At 47.7% G+C, this 19,764-nt stretch overlaps 1 protein-coding gene and 1 long non-coding RNA gene across 2 annotated transcripts; one reads left to right on the plus strand and one right to left on the minus strand.

Moving 5' to 3' along the window:
• Positions 1–329: 329 nt before the first annotated feature.
• On the minus strand, positions 330–1,165 carry LOC148124575 (uncharacterized). Its single transcript, XR_015739664.1, has 2 exons — positions 1,093–1,165; positions 330–472 (listed from the first exon to the last, which is right to left on the minus strand). It is a non-coding gene; the product is annotated as an uncharacterized LOC148124575 (long non-coding RNA).
• ENTREP3 (endosomal transmembrane epsin interactor 3) lies at positions 350–17,954 on the plus strand. The gene is made up of 13 exons (XM_087913712.1): positions 350–466; positions 2,308–3,164; positions 4,887–4,943; positions 6,054–6,245; positions 6,640–6,753; positions 7,738–7,845; positions 8,179–8,339; positions 8,565–8,664; positions 9,108–9,195; positions 10,282–10,803; positions 11,674–11,745; positions 13,399–13,634; positions 15,970–17,954. The coding sequence occupies exons 2-13, from the start codon at positions 2,943–2,945 to the stop codon at positions 16,123–16,125; spliced, it is 2,028 nt and encodes a 675-aa protein (XP_087769838.1). The 5' UTR covers positions 350–466; positions 2,308–2,942; the 3' UTR covers positions 16,126–17,954.
• The last annotated feature ends 1,810 nt before the right edge of the window (positions 17,955–19,764 follow it).

Genomic DNA, 19,764 nt, shown 5'->3' on the forward strand with positions numbered 1-19,764 from the left:
TTTTTAAAGGAATTGTCGCAAAATTTGAAGAATCGGAACCAGGAAGAAGCAAGATTGCAAAGCAGACTTAAAAAACAAAACAAAACAGGGAAAAAGCACGTAAAAATCACCCACCTACCTCTGTGTGGAGGAAAAAAACCCCAATTTGTTCTCTCTTTCCCACCCCTCAATCCCATCCCAGTTCTGCCCTGTTTTGTGAAAGAGGCCGGAGCGGCGTCCCAATTTCAGGATTCTGGCTGGAAAACTACAGCTCCCAAGATGCAGCAGGCTAGGGTGTGTGTGTGTGTGTGTGTGTGTGTGTGTTTTAAAAAATTATATTCCTCCCCCCCCCACTTTCCCCTCCCCTGCAGCATCAGGACCGGGCTGGCGAAGGATGCAGGCACTGAGCGAAAGGGAGGCGGAGCTTAAGAGCATCCCTGGCTTGGAGCAGTCCTGCAGCCGAGCAAAATGACTCCTCGCCTTCTCGGTAAGGCTGCCTGCACCTGATTTTTAACTCCTCTTTGGGGCCCAGGAGAAAAAAAAAAGGGGGGGAGGACGGAGGGGTGGGGTGGGAATTGATTTTTCGGGTGGGGGGGAGAGCCTGTTGGGTGGAGCTTGGGGGACCCTTCATGGAGTGGGAGAGAAAAAAGCCCCCGGGCTAAGGGTTTTGCTGCAAATTCAGGGTTGGGCTGGCTGAATTTTTTTTAAGTTTTTAAGGAAGAAAACTCCCTCCCCGTTCTCCAAAACTAGAGAGAGAGAGAGAGAAATTGGGCCTTTTCTCCCTGGGATTTTTTTTTTGATCTCCAGGACTCCCAACAGGGATTGGGGTTCAGGGTGCCCCAATTCCAGACCTCTCCCCCCCCCTTGGAAAAACCCTCTTTGAAAGCACCCCTCCTCCCAGGAGTGGGGGGGAGGGAAAGAGGGGAGCGGGCTTCACCAGAGGGTGAAGAACAGCAAATAAATAAATAAATCTCGACCGCAAACTTTCCCAGGGTGACAGCACAAAAAAATATATGGGGGATTTGCACTGACAGCCCTGGGAGTTTCCTGCCACAGCTGTCTCCGCTCCCTGTTCCCTTCCCCCTCCCCCCAAAAAAATCCTCCCCCAGACACTGTGTGGATGACAGATGTTTTTGCCGGCTGTGGGGAGGAGGAAGAGGAAGGAGAAGGCGTGGAGAAGGAGATAACGGAGAGGAAAGGAAAGAGGAAGAGAAGGAGCGATGGAGAAGGAAGAGGGGAGAAAGGAAGGTGCGGAGGAAGGAGGGGGAAAGGATGGATGAACGAAAAGGGAGGAAGGAAGGAAGATCAGAATGAAAAGGAAGGAAGGAAGAACGAAGGAGAGAGTAAGGAGGAAAGAAGGAAGGGGTGGAGGAGAGAGGGAGGAAGGGAAGATGGATGGATGGATGGAAGGGAGGAAGGGAGGAAGGAAGATCAGAATGAAAAGGAAGGAAGAAAGAATGAAGGAGAAAGTGAGGAAAAAAGGAAGGAGGGAAGGAAGGTGTGGAGGAAAGGGAGGGAGGGATAAAGGATGAATGGATGGATGGATGGATGGATGGATGGAAGGGAGGAAAGAAGATCAGAATGAAAAGGAAGGAAGGAAGAACGAAGGAGAGAGGAGGAAAAAAGGAAGGGGGGAGGAGGGGGAGGGATAAAGGATGGATGGATGGATGGAAGGAAGGAGATCAGAATGAAAAGGAAGGAAGAACGAATGAGAGAGTGAGGAGAAAGGAAGGGAAGGAAGAGGTGAGGAGGGAGGGAGGGAGGGAGGGAGAAAGGATGGATGAATGGAAGGAAGGATATCAGAATGAAAAGGAAGAAAGGAAGGAAGGAGAGTGAGGAAGGAAGGAAGGGGAGGGAAGGAAATAGGAAGGGAAAGGGAGAGGGAGCGAAGGAAGCAAAGAAACAAGGAGATAGGGACAGAGATGGAAGGAAAGAGGAAGAGAAGGAGCGACAGAGAAGTGAGGCAAGGAAGGAGATGAAGTCAGAAGTAAAGAAAGAGATGGAGATGAAAGAAAAGAGGAAGAGGAGAAGGAGTGATGGAAAAGGAAGAAAGGAAGGGAAAGGCTCGGTGCAGGGAAAAAGGCTTCCAAACAGCTAAATTTGCTTCCAACGCGATCATTTTGTGGGGCAGCTTTGATGTTTGATTTCTGAGGCTGAATTTGTGGGGAGACACAAATTCTTGTGCTTAATCTCAGCGTGCACACACACACACACACACACACACACCCAAAAAACCCAGGAGAAATTGTGCTTTTCCCCGCCCCAGGTCTCTGTTTTGTACTTGGAAAGGTTTTGTTTTGTTTTTTTTAAATGTATTTTTCCTTTTAGGATAATCTCACTCCGGAAACCAACCGATGATCTCTATGTTTCTCAGCTTTTAAAGGAAGAAGAAGAAGAAGAAGAAGAAAAAACCCCATCTTGGTGATCTAAATAATCAAAAAGCAACTGGAATTAAATTATGGGGGTTTTTTTACCTGGCCTTCTTGCCTGGAATTGACCTGGCTCTCTGCATGTGCCTAGGAACGCTCTTTTCATGGATTTCCAGATGGGTCTACTAGCAAAACTGGGCCAAAATCACATATATATTTTTTAAAAATCCTTGGCAAAAATGGAAATCTCACCTGGAGTGGCCTAAAAAAAATCAAGTGGGACTCTTTTTTCTATAGGAAAAGAAGGACCCCCCCCCCCAAAAAATAACTTATTTTCCTTTAATTTGGGGGGGGGGGAGGGAGGAAAGTGGGAGTTTGCCTGCAAAATATGCATTTTATAAAGTCTGGAAGCTGATAATTCCAAAGGATTGGAATTGACTGGACGCCGCTGCGGGAAAGGAACAGAAATAATCTCTTGTTTGCTTTCCTCCATGTTTCTAGTCCTCAGTTATTGGTTTTTTTTTAAATAATTGTTTGGGGGCTCTTTTCGGAGCCCTTTCATGAGTCTGCTTTTTTGCGGGGGGGTCCCTCACCATGCCCTCCCGCAGTGACTCCAGCTGCTCCCTCACTGGCCGAACCTCTCACAGTTTTACACACCTGCGTGTGCAAAGGGCTTGGCTGCAAATTATCCTCCTCTTGGGCTTCATCCAGATGATCTTGGGAATCCTCATCGTGACGCTGAGTTTGCTGGTCACCACTTCCATCCCGTCTCAGCATCCCATTGGGAATTCCTGTCCCATCTGGGCCGGTTTTCCGGTGAGTTCTCTTCTGGAAAGATTTGGTGGGGGGGTAAGGGTGAAAGATCGCGCCGTCTCTGTTGCTTCCAACCAGATATTCTCCCCCCATACCCCCCAAAAACCCCGATCTGAAATAGTTCGAAGGGTTTGAAGCTTTGGAAGATGAGCTGAATTTCAAGAGGCCCAAACACCCAGCAAGAAGTGGGGGAAGGAAGGAAGGAAGGAAGGAAGGAAGGAAGGAAGGAAGGAAGGAAGGAAGGAAGGAAGGAAGGAAGGAAGGAAGGAAGGAAGGAAGGAAGGAAGGAAGGAAGGAAGGAAAGGGAAGGTGGACGAGGTGGAGATGGAAAGGAAGAGAAGGAGGGAGGGAAGGAATTAAAGGGAGGAAAGGAAAGGAGGAAAGGCTAAGTACGTCCATAGAAAACAGAATAGAAATTAATTAGAATAGAATAGAATAGAATAGAATAGAATAGAATAGAATAGAATAGAATAGAATAGAATAGAATAGTAGAGAATAGAATAGAATAGAATAGAATAGAATAGAATGATAGAATTAGAATAGAATAAAGAATAGTACAGAACAGTAGAATATAGAATAGAATATAGAATAGAATATAGAATAGAATATAGAAAAGAATAGAATATAGAATAGAATGGAAAAGAATATAGAATAGAATGGAATAGAATAGAATAGAATATAGAATGGGATAGAATATAGAATAGAATATAGAATGGAATGGAATAGAATAGAATAGAATATAGAATAGAATAGAATAGAAATATAGAATAGAATAGAATAGAATAGAATAGAATAGAATAGAATAGAATAGAATAGAATATAGAATGGAATATAGAATAGAATAGAAAATAGATAGATAGAAGATAGAAGAAAATAGATAGAAGAAAAGAGCGGAAGAGAATAGAGAATATTATAGAATACAGTAAAGAACTGAGCAGAACCGAATTGAATTCAAAACCGAACTGAATCCAATCGAACCGAAGAAGTCCAACCGACGCTGCCCACATGTTAGTCCTAACACGGGAGGCACATTATCTCTTCAGCTAATCGGTTTTACGATACGGTATATAAATATATATGTTTTCCTGGCTCTGGAGAGCTTTCTTTCTAGAAAGATCGAAAGGCAAAAAAAAAAACAACCCTCCAACAACTCTTCTCCCCTTTCTGGAAATTGGCTCTCTTCCTTTCCTTGGGCTGGCCGAAGTTCCCAGCCCTTTTTGCATTAGCGGCATTTCATCTGCTTTGCCTCGAGACGCGACGATAAATTATTCAGGGCAAAGTCCTTCCATTAGACGTGCAAAAGAGAGAGATGCCCGTTGGTGCCCTCGGCTTTGCCATTTGATGAGCCTCTCAGCCAAGACGTTTGCAAGATGCCATGCCACACGGCGGGGGTGGGTGGGGGGGACACTTTCCTAACCACAGGCTTCCCAAATGGGAAAATGGGGAAGACGGTTGGATCGAGCTAATGGAAGTGTTTAAGAAAGGGATTGGACAGCCGTTCGTCTGAAACGGCGTAAGTTTGGATTTGAGAACCTCCAAGGTTCTTTCCAGCCCTATTAGATGATTTCTATGAATTTGAGGGCTACCTGGATTCTGGAGCGATTGAAAAAGTCGCTTTTGTGTAGAGGCCTTGTTTTCTTTCCGTGGTGCTTTCAATTTCTCATTCTGGTTTTCTCTCTCTCTCTCTTTCTCTCTTTCTCTCTCTCTCTATTTCTCTCTCTCTAGCTGGCATTTTCCGGTGTGGTCGGCATTGTTTCATGGAGACGCCCGTTCACCCCCGTGGTAAGTGGGGAGCTTTTGGGCACGTAAGAAAGCACCGGGGGACGCATCCAGGGTGGCCCTCGGACCCCCCAAAACGGGCCACCCCTTTCTCCACCCCCTCCCTTTGCATTTGAGATGCAAACAGGCGTTTTCCACGATTTTGCACAAGGCCATTTGATTCCTCTGCGGCAGCCAAAATCTCTTACACAAAAGCTAATTATAGACAGAGGGGATAGACAGACAGACAGACAGATGATAGATACTGTAGATAGATAGATAGATAGATGATAGATAGATAGATAGATAGATAGATAGATAGATAGATAGATAGATAGATTAGTAGGTAGGTAGATGAGTGGGAGGTAGGTAGATAGAGACTAGATAGATGACAGATGATAGATAGATAGATAGATAGATAGATAGATAGATAGATAGATAGATAGATAGATTAGTAGGTAGATAGATGAGTGGGAGGTAGGTAGATAGAGGCTAGATAGATGACATGATAGATAGATAGATAGATAGATAGATAGATAGATAGATAGATAGATGCTGTAAGATAGATGGATGGATGGATGGACGGACAGACAGACCAACAGATCCTAGAGGGAGAGATGATAAGACAAATGATAGATGATAGAGAGACACACAGAGAGGGAGAATATATAGAGAAATAATAGATGGATATATAGATAAATGTAGATATAGATAGCAAAAACAGACAAATAGATGATCTTAGAGAGAGAGAAATGATTGATAGACAAATGATAGATGATTAGATCAGTTGATATATAGATAAGGTAGATGTAGATATTGATAGATAGCAAAGACAAATAGATGTATCTTCAAGAGAGAGATGATAGATAAATAATATCAATGTATATGTATGTATGTATGTGGGTGGGTAGATAGAGGTGAGAGAGAGAGAGAGAGAGAGAGAGAGAGAGAGAGAGAGAGAGAGAGAGAGAGAATAGTGTAATAGAGATTTGATATCATTTGATCAGTGAAAACTTAAAAATTTTCAAGATAAAAAAAAAGTCTAGGATTTTTCCTCCCCCGGATATTTTTGAGCATTTCTGTCAGCCTTCTGCACCCTGAACTGCCTGTTCTCCGCTCTCCCTTCCTCCCCAGATCACCTTCTTCACCCTGCTGTCCGTCTTAGGAGTGATGCTGACCCTGGCCGGCTCTATTCTGTCCTGCCAGCACGCCCAGCAGGTGAAATCCCTGGAGGTCTGCGAGCAGATAAGGCAGCGCGATGGATCTTCCATCCCGAAGGAGGTGGGATGGCGACGCAGCCTGAAAGCCCAGGTGGGGCTGCAACAGGTCGGTGATGAGGAGGGGGGGTGTAGAAATCACAGCTGGAGGAGCGAGTTTTGGGGCCAGGGGGAAACAGGAGTTTATTTCAGCCTTTCTCAGCCTGCTACCTTGGAGACAGGGCAGGGAAGAGTGTGCATCCCACTCCTGACACAATCTAGAGGGCTGGAAAAAGTGTGTCCCATTCCTGACACCATCCAGAGGGCTGGAAAAAGTGTGTATCCCACTCCTGACACCATCCAGAGGGCTGGAAAAAGTGTATGTCCCACTCCTGACACCATCCAGAGGGCTGGAAAAAGTGTGTGTCCCACTCCTGACACCATCCAGAGAATGCTCTAAAAACTCCCAGAATCCCCCAGCCAGCATGCTTTTAAGATGCAATGGTCTCTCTGTTCATTTGCAGGCTGGTTTTCCGTATAAGAAATGCATCTACTTGCCGTCCGAATCGGGGATTCCTGCCTGCGGCAATAAAGCTGAAGTGGATTCGAATTGTTCCAGGATTCTTCTGGTTCTGAAAGTGAGTGGGCAGGAGAAGATTTCGCACTGTCCACCGGGGTGGGGGTGGGGGTGGGGGAATAGCTGGCGAAATGGACAGAATTCGCTGGGACAGGCAAACGGAACCTCGTTTAAGATTTCCTATGATTCCCAAGGATTTGGGATCGACCGATGTGGTTGTTTAATAACATTCAAACTACTGTTGCAGGATGTCAGCTGCCCCAAGTCAAGCTGCTGTTTTGCAATTGACCGACGGGGATTTTTTGTCAATGCCGTTCTTATGGTTCCTCATACAGCCAGATGTTTAAATTGGATTTGGCCTTTTTTGTCCCCCCTTTCAAGTCCTTCCAAAGTACCTGGGGATAGACAGATGTGGTTGTTTGACGGTGTTAAAAGTCTCGTGGCAGGATTGAAGCTTTTCCAAGTCAAACGGCCTTTTGCAATTGACCGACGGGGATTTTGTCAGTGCCGAGAGCCTTCGATGGCTATTATTTGGGTCTGTCACACAGCCAGCCAGAATGTTTAGACTGGATTCATTGTTTTTATCCACTTATCCTTCCCAAGGACCTGGGATAAGGCAGGTGTGAATGTTTGAGGGGGCGAGAGGTCTCGTAGGATTTAAACTGCCTTTTGCAATTGACCGACGGGGATTTTGTCAATGCCAAGAGCCTTCGATGGCTATTATTTGGGTCTGTCACACAGCCAGCCAGAATGTTTAGACTGGATTCCTTGTTTTTATCCACTTATCCTTCCCGAGGACCTGGGATAAGGCAGGTGTGAATGTTTGAGGGGGGCGAGAGGTCCCGTAGGATTTAAGCTGCCTTTTGCAATTGACTGATTTTGTCAATGCCGACAGTTTTTCAAGCAACGTTCCAGATATTTGGCTGTCGTTATTACCCTTGTTTTGGAATTTCTCCAGAACTTAAGAGTAGCTAAAATGCGCTTCCTCGCCCTTTCCTTTCCTCCGTTACTCCCTTCTGACAATTTCCCCCTTGCTCTCTCGTAGGACCTGCTGTTCAGTATCTGCGGCTTAACCATCTTCTCCATTGTAGTTTGCACCCTGTCCGCCATCATGTGTTGCATCCAGATTTTCTCAGTCGACATCGTCCACGTGGTGAGTGGCCGAAAAACACAGGTTGGCTTCGACTCACGAGCAGAGACGCTTTAAAAAAAAAGAAAAGAAAAAAGAAATGGAACAGTTTAGAGCTGGAAGGGACCTTGGAGGTCATTTAGTCCAGCCCCCTGCTCAAGCAGGGGACCTTAAACCACTTCAAACAAATCTTCTAAAAACTTCTAAAAACTTTTTTTGGGTAATGTGGTGACCCAAACTGGATTTTTCTCATCCTTTCCAGCCAGGTTTAATTTAACAAGGTATTTTTTTTCTCTCTCACTGTTTCCAGCCGGGGTTTAATTTTTTATTTATCCAGTTTTCTTTTCCATTTTTCAGCTTTCTCCACCTCGGTCAAGTTCCGTCACGCTGGATTGTACGTCTCCCCCAGATACTTTTTTACAACACATGTTGGATCTGGATGAGTTTGTACCCCCAGTTCCTCCCCCTCCTTACTATCCCCCGGAATATACCTGCAGTTCCGAGACGGATGCTCAGAGGTGAGGTTGCTAAAAAAGATATGGATTGTAGGGTATAGAACAAACTCGAGTTACAACCGTCGCTAAGTGACCGGATGTAACTCGAGGGCTTAGCATGTCACAAATGGGAAAGGTGTAAAATCGAACTCTGAATTTCTTGTTGTGGCCGGGGGAGCTGTTGATTCCGTCCGTTTAAGGGAGAATATCTTTTTCTGTTTTTTTTTTTCCCTTCTCGTGGTTGCGTAGCATTACTTACAACGGTTCCATGGACAGCCCGGTCCCCCTGTACCCCACCGACTTCCCCCCAAGTTATGAGGCTGTTATGGGGCTCCATGGGGACAGCCAGGTATGGTTGGATAGCCTCTTTCTGCTCTTCAACCCCCCAAAATGCACCAGGCCTTATTTTCGGGGGAATGTCATCCATTGACTATCCTCACTTGCGCGCTTCCTCCAACCTATCTCGTCCTTCCTTCCTTTTCCTTCCTCCTTCCCTCCCCTCCTTCCTTCCCTCCTTTCCTCCAACCTGTCTCTTCCTTCCTTCCTTTTCCTCCCTCCTTCCCTCCCGTCCTTCCTCCCTTCCGTTCCTCCAACCTATCTCGTCCTTCCTTCCTTCCTTTTCCTCCCTCCTTCCCTCCCGTCCTCCCTCCCTTCCGTTCCTCCAACCTATCTCGTCCTTCCTTCCTTTTCCTCCCTCCTTCCATCCTTCCAAAAGACAGTAGCATATATCTGGAAAACTTCACGGTCGTCCCTGAAGTGAAACAATGGATGTCTTCTGCCTCTTCTCCGCAGGTAACGCTGTTTGACTCTCAGTTTACTGAAACATCACATGGCCCATGTTCCTGCAACCAAGTCCCTTCCGTTGTTCTTAGCGGTGAAGGTAAACACACACAAATGCACAATTGTTTCAATGCCCAGCTGGAAAAAGTCCTTTGGGGGTAGCTGTTCCTCCACAACGTCCCTTGCAGGACCAAGGAAGGGCAGAAGATGGTCATAATGAGAGGATTAGAGAGAGAGAGAGAGAGAGAGAGAGAAACACCTAAATTTGCATTTAGTGCACGGATTAAACCAATGTATTCCCCATTCCCAGAAATCTTTTCAAAGTTTCCACACAACCCTCGGGCAGTGGTGAGATTCATATTTTTTTTTTTACTACCGGTTCTGTGGGTGTGGCTCAGTGGGCGTGGCAGGGGAAGGATACTGCAAAATCCCCGTTCCCACCCCACCCCACTAACCTGCTTTCCAGCTCTGTTCTCCTGCGCAGGGCAACCAAAAGAGCCGGGACTCGATGGGAGGCAGAGAAGAGGTGGCCAGTCAGAGGGGGTATATCAACTCCTAAAATATTTCTAGGGTCTTTTTAGAGCTGCCAACAGAAAGGGAGGGGGAAGAGCAGTGCGGCAGCTTGGAAATGGAAAGTGCATTCCATCCATGTTTTCAAAGATAGTAACTAGGTGACTGATCTAACCGGAGAGCATGATGGATGACTCTGAGCTATGGAGGTTTCCCATTGGAGAATAGGAATTATGATACGCCCAGCGGGTGGAGGGAAAACCAGGGTCGAGGGTGACAGTGAATGATGTGTCTCAGAGTCGGCTACACCCAGGCAGTGCCGGACATGTAAACTCCCAATAAATCCTTTGGAAGTTTTGGAAGTTTGGCTCGAGACTCATGGTTTAATTGGGGTTAAGTGTTGGAATCCTGACATGGTATTGGCCGGTTCTCCGAACGCCTCAAAAATCTTTGCTACCAGTTCTCCCGAACCGCTTCGAACCGGCTGAATACCACCTCTGCCCTGGAGGGACGGTCAGAAAAGCAGCGATCCATGGGGGGGAAGGGGGATCGTCTACAATCCTCGATTTACGGACTACAATGAAGCCTGCTCTCCTCCCCCCAAATTCCCCCGTTGCTAAATCTTTTGTCGATCTTCATTTTTTGCGGCCTCGTTTTTTTTCCCCTCCCCAAACAGCGATCTCCATGGACAGCAACTCGCTCATCATGTCAGAAATCGTAGACATTCCCGGGGACAGCAGCCCGTCGGAGGATTCCTGCCTGCTGGAAGGGAGCGGCTCGGCCTGCTCGGTGGATTACGTCCTCTTCCGCTCGATCCAACGCAGCCGGGCGGATTACTGCCTGAGCGTCGACTGCGGACAGTGCGGGATTCACCCGCAAGGCCCCTTTGAGGACATCCCACAGGCGCGCCTGCGGGGAGAGCGCTCCTACTCCTGCTCCACGCCGGGCACGGTGTACGACGGCCTGCTGGAGGCGGGCAGCGTCCAGACCCACAGCTGCCACCGCCTGGAGGGCCTCGGCCGCGGCGTGGGGCCCTGTTTCCCCGAAGTCCGAGTGAAGCCCAAGTCGGCGGTCTCGGCGCGCAAAGGGCCCAGGCGGCAGCGACGCAGCAGCGAAACGTCCTGCCAGTCGCCCGTGATCCGATGCCCGCTGCTGCGGTCCCACAGCGACCCTGGGATGGCCGCCTCCAGGGAGGCAGGTGAGTAGAACGGGGTAATAAAGAGGGTGGAAGGGGACCCGGGAGGTCTTCTAGTCCAACCTCCCGTGAAGGAAGAGAAGGGGAAGCAAGGAAAAAAAAAGAATAGCAGAAGATAACAGAATAACAAGAGTTGCAAAGGGACCTTGGAGGTCATCTAGTCCAACCCCCTGCAGAGGAAAAGAGGGAGGGAGGAGGGAAGGGAGGGAGGGAGGGCGGGAGAGAAGAAAGGAAGAATAAGAGAACAAAAGAATTGGAAGGGACCTTGGAGGTCATCTAGTCCAACCCCCTGCGAAGGAAGAAAGAAGGGGAAGGGGAAGGGGAGGAAAAAAAGAATAAGAAGAAAAGAAAACCCTAACCCTAAACCGAATAGCAGAATAACAGAGTTGGAAGGGAGCTTGGAGGTCATCTAGTCCAACCCCTAATCAAGTCGGAGTCCATATCCCACTACAGAGAAATGGTTTTCCGATCCCTTCTTGAAAACCCCCAGTGATGGAGAAGAGAGGGAGGAAGGGAGGAAAGAAAAACATAGCAGAATAACAGAGTTGGAAGGGTCCTCGGAGGTCATCTAGTCCAACCCCCTCCCTAGACAAATGCTTGTCCAATCTCTTCTTGGAAAAAAAAACCTTCAGGGTTCTCTTCCACGTCTGGAGGCCCGTCGTTCCAGCAAGCCACCCCCCCAAAAAGGGGGTGGCTTTTTTTCCTGAATTGAACACAGGCAGCGAGAGCCACGGAGCCACGCGATAGTCACTTCCTCTCCCCTGAGATTCATCCACCTGGACCCCCAAAAATCCAACCTTCTCTCTCTTTTCCGAGAGCCACGGAACCCTCCGTTTTTCATTCTTTTCATTCTTCTTTTTCATTCCCCAACAGAAACCAACGACCACGAAGTATTTTGCACAAAAGAATCTGGAGACGACGCTTCCAACGGTTCGGCGGAGACAGGTGAGGGCTGAGCCACCCAGCGGTCATTTCACACCTGCCCTAGAACGATTGTTTTTTCGTCCCTCCGTTGCACCATCTGAATTGTTGTCACCCTGATTTGACACCCCCCCCCCCAAAACAACAAACCCCCGTTGCAAAAACCACAGGCTTCAAGAAAGTCTCGCCCGTCCAACGGTTTTCGTTCTTAGAAACTCGGCGGGAAGGCGGGCGGGTGGACACCTTGGCATCTCTCCAAGGTTTCCGGGGCCATCCCCAACTTACGAGGGTTCACTTAGTGAAGGAAGTTATGGAGGCCCCGAGAAACGAGATTCCTGACCGCGTTTCACACGTACGACCGTTGCTGCGACAGCCCTCCCCCACTCCCCCGGGTGACCTGATCAAAATTCAGATGTTAGGATACCTGACTCGTAGTTATGCCAGTTGCGGCATCCCAGGGTGTGTGTGTGTGTGTGTGACCTTCTGAGCAGCCAAGGGGGAAGACAGACTCCCTTAACAACCATGGGGCTGACTTCCCAACTGCAGTGATTCGCTTAACAACGGCGGCAAGAAAGGGGGGTTAAAACGGGGAACGGGACGACAAAATTCACCGAACGAATGTTTCGCTTAGCAACATAAATGGGATGACCCAAAGGGCACAAAGGCAACACGGTCAGATAATCAATAAGAGTCCCTTTATTAGCACCAATTTTCCCCCCAATGTCCTGGTTACCTTCTGGGCTGGAGAAAATCTCTCCCAGGAACAGCCTTTGGCTGCAGAGAATCAAGTCCAAAACATGGTCAACAAAAACTGTAACTTAAAAGTACAAACAAGGCAAAATGAGGTAAATGAGTCCAGCAGGGCAGGAGAAGGAATTCCAGATGTGAAGGCGCGGCAATAACTCAACATGGTTGGGAAGACGCCAGGAACGCAGATAAACAAAGTCAACACAAGATAAACTCACATTTGTTCCCAGAAGATGCCGCGCTCGGCTTGCATCTCTTTTAAACTCTCATTCCCAGGTGTGGCTAATGAAGGGAATCAGGGCCCCTTCCTCCCCCCGTAAGCCAGGCAACTCATGTTGCTCCCTTCTCCGTTTCCTCCCTGCGTGCCCTAGGATGAAGAGGGCGTGGGCCTGGGTCTTCCTCTGAACTCCCTCTCCCTTGTTCTACCTCTCCCCTGCTCTGCCCATCCGGACTTTGCCCTTCCCCAGTTTCCTCCACAGCCGACGGAGCCCCACTCCCACTCCTTGGGTCAGCTGTTCATCTTCCTCCTCCTCCTCCTCGGATTCCGACGCCAACAGGGGCACGACCATAAAATTTGGGCTCGACTTGTCGTAATTCGAGAACTCCCTGTAGGAATCCTTGACTTACGACCGTGTACGGAGCCCGACAAATTACAGTCCTAAGTCGTGACAGCTGGTAAACGCCAATTTTCACACCGGTCGTTCAGCTATTTGTTATTCGGGGATTTTCCCGCTCCCCCCCCCAAAAAAATTGTGTGTGGGTTTCCGGCGAAACCGTCATAAATTGCGTTCACGGGACTGCAGGGGGCTACAAGGGGCCCTAACTTGGTTGTAAGCAGCAGTTTGGGGAGGAGGGCGGGCTGTTGTAAGTTGGTGCTCACGCCCCCAACTTAAATTCTCTTTCCCCCCCCGCCCCCGCCTCTCTTCTCAGGGCCGTGTTTGCACACCTGTCTCGGTGACCCATTCTTGCTGGCTCCGGTGCCCGGCAAACCCAAGCTAGAGCTGCAGTCGAAAGTGCCCGACCACCTGTCCAAGACGATCACCCGCTCCCTGGGGGACCTCAAGGTGTGCCGGGGGTCTCGCAGCCTGATGGCCCGTTTCCTGCACCGATCCAAACGGAACCTGACCTTGCCGGGCGCGGAAATGAGCTCTCGCGCGAACAAGCAGGTAAAGCGGGGGAGGGGTGGGGCGGGGGGGGTTGCCCCACATTCAGGGGGGGTTAGCGAAGTAGGAACGAGAAGGGTGTGTTTTTTTTAAAGGTTTGGGGTCTAAAAATCTGTCTAAAATGGGGGCGGGGTGTCCTGCTTGGTTTAGGGGGGCTAGACTAGAAGATCTCCAAGGCCCCTTCCAACTCTGTTATTCTGTCGTTCTACTATATTATTTTTCTTCCTCCCTTCCTCTTCTTTTCCTTCCTTCCTTCCTTCCTTCTTTCCCCACTGGGGTTTTTTCAAAGAAGGGATTGGACAATCATTTGTCTGAAATGGTATAGGGAGCAGGGGGGTTGGACTAGATGACCTCCAAGACCCTTTCCAACTCTGTTATTCTACTATACTTCTTTTCCTCCCTCCCTCCCTTCTTTCTTTCTCCTTCCTTCCTTCCCTCCCTCCTTCCTACTGCTCCCTATTTTCTCCTTCCTTCCTTCCATCCATCCCACCCATTTTTCTTCCTTCCCTCCATCCTGCCCACCTAATTTCCTTCCTTCCTATTCCTTCCTTTTTTCTCTTTCCTTCCTTCCCTCCCTCCTTCCTACTCCTTCCTATTTTCTCCCTCCCTCCCTTCCTTCTTCCATCCATCCCACCCATTTTTCTTCCTTCCCTCCATCCTGCCCACCTGTTTTCTTCCTTCCTTCCTTCCCACCTATTTTCCTTCCTTCCTTCCTTCTCTCCCTCCCTCACTCCTTCCTTCCTTCCTTCCTTCTTTCCCACCTATTTTCCTTCCTTCCTTCTCTCCCTCCCTCACTCCTTCCTTCCTTCTCTCCCTCCCTCACTCCTTCTTTCCTTCCTTCCTTCTCTCCCTCCCTCCTTCCTTCCTTCCTTCTTTCTCTCCCTCCCTCCTTCCTTCCTTCCTTCCCACCTATTTTCCTTCCTTCCTTCTTTCCCACCTATTTTCCTTCCTTCCTTCCTTCTCTCCTTCCTTCCTTCCTTCCTTCCTTCCTTCCTTCCTTCCTTCCCACTGTTTTCCTTCCTTCCTTCTCTCCCTCCCTCACTCCTTCCTTCCTTCCTTCCTTCCTTCCTTCCTTCCTTCCTTCCTTCCTTCTACATCACTGGGCGTTTCCAATAAGAGATTGGACAACCATTTATCCTGCTTTTGAGCAATGGGGTTGCTAGACTAGACAACCTCCCAAGTCCCTTCTGTGTTCAGCTGACTTTGGATGCTCCTGATTCACCCTCCCTCCCTTTCCTTCCTGTTTAACAAAAATGCAAACAAAGGAAGGAAACATCATTACAAAAGCAAAAAAAAAAAAGAAGAACCCCAATAACCCAGTGGGGCAAACATAAAGACAATAATTAAAGTAAACAATCAACCTCATTTGAATTTGCCCTGTTGAGCTTGGAATGTTCCCTGCTTAACTAATTGTGTCAGCTAATTAACACCTAATTACCCAGGGCCCTCAGGAAAGGAGGGATGACACAGAATTTAATCTTACACAGACTTCCTCCTAGAGTTGAAATAGGTAGGTAGAAGAGACAGACAATAGAGATAGAGATAGATATAGATAGATAGATAGAGATAATAGAAGAGAGAAAATATAGATAGATAGATAATAAATAAAAGAGAGGTAGGTAGGTAGGTAGATAGATAGATAGATAGATAGAAGATAATAAAGAGAGATAATAAATAGAAGAGATAGGAAATCTAGATAGATAGATAAGATAGATAATAAATAAAAGAGAGGTAGGTAGGTAGGTAGGTAGGTAGATAGATAGATAGATAGATAGATAGATAGATAGATAGAAGATAATAAAGAGAGATAATAAATAGAAGAGATAGGAAATCTAGATAGATAGATAAGATAGATAATAAATAAAAGAGGTAGGTAGGTAGGTAGGTAGTTAGATAGATAGATAGAAGATAATAAATAGAGAGATAGAAAGTCTAGATAGATAAGATAGATAATAAATAATAGAGAGGTAGGTAGGTAGATAGGTAGATAGAAGATAATAAAGAGAGAGATAATAAATAGAAGAGATAGAAAATCTAGATAGATAGATAAGATAGATAATAAATAAAAGAGAGGTAGATAGATAGATAGATAGAAGATAATAAATAGAGAGATAGAAAATCTAGATAGATAATAAATAATAGAGAGAGGTAGATGGATGGATGGATGGATAGAGGAATTGTGATGATGGTCATTGGTTGAGCACTAACTGTACTACCGAATTATGCTTCTTATCCTGAGTACCCTTAGTTATTTTTCCTCATCCAAATCCTCTCTTTTCCTATCGACTTAGGACCTGTCTTTCTCAGCCATTCTCAAATGATTCCTTGGGTTTTTCAGGTGTTACGGCTGGGGAGTTCGTCCAACGGCATCCATCTGCAGAGCTGCGGAGATCTGAATTCGACCTCTCCCTTACGGCGTCTGCTGTCCAGTCGCCGGCTGGACCAAAGACGTCCCTGCAGCCTGAGTGGACTTCTGCGAGAAAGCAATCTCTGAAGGCTCCTGAATGCTCGTCCTCTGCGGAAGAGGAGTCGGAGTGAAAAAAAAAAAACCCCGCCATGAGACGGGATATCTGGCGAATGTCCTCGCCGTACAATGTACCAGAACGGCCTACCAGGCCAACCGACTCGGTTGCTTGGAAATTATTCCGCGTTGCTCAGGATCCGTGCAAAACCAAAGCGGGGAGTCTCGCGCTCCTACACAGCAATTCTCCAAAAATTCTTAACCCCAAAACTTGAGCCAAGGGGTCAAGGAAAGAGGGCTCACCTGGCTGCTGGCACACCGAGAAGATGCTACCGAACATGACAATCAACACTCGATTCTCAAGGGCTCCGCCGACTCTCATTCTGGAGTCCCGGTTATCTGCGCGGTAGTAATCCGGCGAGCAGAGGTGAAACGAGGTGAACGTCTTTCGTACGTCTCAATCGGAAAGACGGATCCAAAGGCTCGGACACACCACTGGACCCATAATCCTTTCATTCTCTCCCGGATTCGCCGCCTCCGTGATGCTGTTCCCGTTGTATCCACGATACGCCCGCCGTGTCGCGCTCTTCAGTTCCTTGTGCACCTGTTTCTTGCATTTGTCCCTCTCTTGTGGATACCTCACTTTCGCGCTGTGCCTTTTTGGGGTGCTTCCCTCAGAGAGGCCATCATGGACTGGGAGGGGGGGGAGGAGAGAGAGGAGATAACCCCAAAGCAGCCCCAGATTCTCCCTCGGCCCCCCAGAATAATTTGGGTCATGGTTTGAGGGTACCCGCTTTCCCACGATAGACTGCCTCTCCCCTTGGAGGTTCCGCCGAACCCTCAGAGGAAGAAATTATGACAATATCAGGACCTTGACCAATCCCTTGGACAAGAAAAGGGGGTGGTTGGTACAGGTAGTCCTCGACTTACGACCACAATGGAGCCCAACATTTTTTGTTGCTGAGCCGGATGGTTGCTAAGCGAGTTTGGCCTTGTTTTGCAACCTTTCTTGCCACGCAGCTGTTAAGGGAATCACTGCAGCTAGGAATACGGTTGTTAAGTAAAACTGGCTTCCCCATTGATTTCGATGCCGCAAAACGGAGATCACCTGACCCTGGGACACTGCGACTGTCATCAGTACGAGTCAGTCGACAAAAGAGTCTCAATTTCGACCACGTGATCATGTGTGAAAAGTACGAAAACCGCTCCCGAGTTGCCTTTTTTTTCAGTGCCGTTGTTAACTTCGGTCACTAACCGAACTGTTGTAAGTCGAGGACTACCTGTAGTAAGGAATTGCAACAATTCTGGGGCCCAGAAGCTTCCTCAGACGAGAAAGTGTGTGGGGGGGGTCAGCGGTACCGCTGACCTCTTCCTGCCATCGCAAAATTCACCTATTTTGCTCTCCGTCAATCCGGAGATTCTGCAAAAGGAGGCGAAATCTCCAAATGTTTCCCCAGCGGTTTCCCCCCCCCCCCCAAGAGATTATTTTCCCCGCCGTTCGGCATGTTCCCTTGACTCCAAACCCAGTTTGGGTTTCCTGTTTTCGGAAGGCGCATGCGGTAAGATCCCGCCGTCACCTTTCCCGACTTTCTCAATCTGCGGTGGGTGGGTGGGGGGGCGTTGGGGGAAGGGAACGGGGTTTGCGGATGGCCAACTCTCCCCCACCTCACCAGTGCCTCTGCTTGTTAACCAAGCCTGCATGTACAACCCAGGAGATGCACCGCCTATGACATCGCTCCAACATTTGGAAAGACAGAGGATTTTCCCGCATAGGGAAAACAGTTGGAAATCTTGAGATGCACAAATACTCAGCTGAGAAAAGACAAATAAAGCCATATCTAAAATCGAGGGTGAGAGTGGGTGACTGGGGGTGAGGGATGGATACACCATCATCATCATCATCATTATTATTATTATTATTATTATTATTATTATTATTCTTTATTGAGATTCGCAGCCTTTGGGGCCGGTTGGTAGCTCAACAGGTTATTATTATTATTTAGCTTTGTTACGTTTTTAGAAGAAAGAGGCAAAGATGAAACACAAGAAATAATTGGAGGCCACGGAAGGGAGAGAAAAGTAAAGAATGAAAAAAAGAAAGCAAAGCCAAAAAGGGAGGAAGGAAGGAAGGAAAGAAAAGAAAGGGAGGGAGGGAGTTTTTTTTTTCAGAAAGAAGAAGAAAAGGAGAAGAAAGAAGGGGAAGCGAGATGAGAAAAAGGAAAGAAAAAAAGAAAGAAAAGAAAGAAAAGAAGGGAGGGAAGGAGATAAAAAGAAAAGGGGAGGAAGGGAGATGAGAAAGAAAGGAAAGAAAAAGGAGAAAAAGAAAGAAAGGAAAGGAAAGAAAAGAAGGGAGGGAAGGAGATAAAGAAAAAGGAAAGGGGAGGAAGGAACGGAGATGAGAAAGAAAGGAAAGAAAGAAAAAAAAAGGAAAGGAGCGAGATGAAAAAGGGGAGGAAGGAACGGAAAGTGAAGGGAGATGAGAAAGAGGAAATAAAAAAGAGAAAAGAAAAGAAAGGGGAGGGAAGGAGATAAAGAAAAAGAAAAGGGGAGGAAGGAAGAGCGATGAGAAAGAAAGGAAAGAAAGTAAGAAAAAGAAGAAAAGGAAAGGAGGGAGATGAAGAAAAAGGGGAGGAAGGAACGGAAACTGAAGGGAGATGAGAAAGAAAGAAGGTAGGAAGGAAGGACCAGCACCTCGGTCATTAAACAAAGCTGTCATTAAGTGACTCCGAGACCATGCTTATGGTCCGACCTCACTTGCGCTTTGCAGGAAATTGCAAAGTCTGTTGGCCAAGTTATTATTCTTTCATCCCCACAGTAACAGTCACTAAACGAGTCAGGGGGCTCCACGGAGGACGCCCTGAATCAACCAGGCCGTGCAAATGAATGAAAACATTCCCGCGCGCCCTTCGCCAAGGCCGGAAGTAACGTCATCGGGGGTGCAATCCACGAGCACGTAGGATAAACAGCTCCGCCAAAAAGTTTTGCGATTAATCCAGGATTAGTGGACTTTGGCAGCCGGTCCTGGGTTGCCCCATACGAATCACACCCTTGTCCAGGACACACGTGCGACAATGAAACAACCTTGTGACGTAAATATTTAAAGAGAGAGAGATTTCACAGAGGAGGGTGTTTGGGACATCCTGTCACCTGCCAGTCACTTAATTCTGATTTCCTGCTCTTACACAACAAGCCAACAATGCGGGCCAGCCCAAACAAAATTCCCAGCCGATGACTTGAGCCGTCCTCTCCAACAAATCAAACAGATTTAATAGAGAATCAGAGTTGGAAGGGACCTTGTAGGTCATCTAGTCCAATCCCACCCACCCACCCACCCAAGCGGGAGACCCCACACCAGTGGTGGCTAAGCTTTTGGGGCTCCTGTGCCAAAAATTGGCGCGCACGCTCATCTACCAGCACCCAGAAGGCAATGCACGCCCCGCCACGCCCCTGCACATGCACGCTCAATTCCCCCATCGCCCCTAACCTGCACTCTGCCTCACAGCTGACTTCTCAGCCGGTTTGAGAGGCTTGAAAAAGCCTCTGCAGGCTTTGCAGGCGAATAATAGGCCCATTTTGTCACTTCCTATCATATCAGAAGTGACAAACGGGCCTATTATTCGACCTGCAAAGCCTGCAGAGGCTTTTTTCAAGCCTCTGGGAGGCCGAAAAAGG

Source organism: Pseudonaja textilis, chromosome 16 (assembly GCF_049901715.1).
Source record: "Pseudonaja textilis isolate UNSWEBS1 chromosome 16, rPseTex1.2, whole genome shotgun sequence".
Lineage (NCBI taxonomy): Eukaryota > Metazoa > Chordata > Lepidosauria > Squamata > Elapidae > Pseudonaja > Pseudonaja textilis.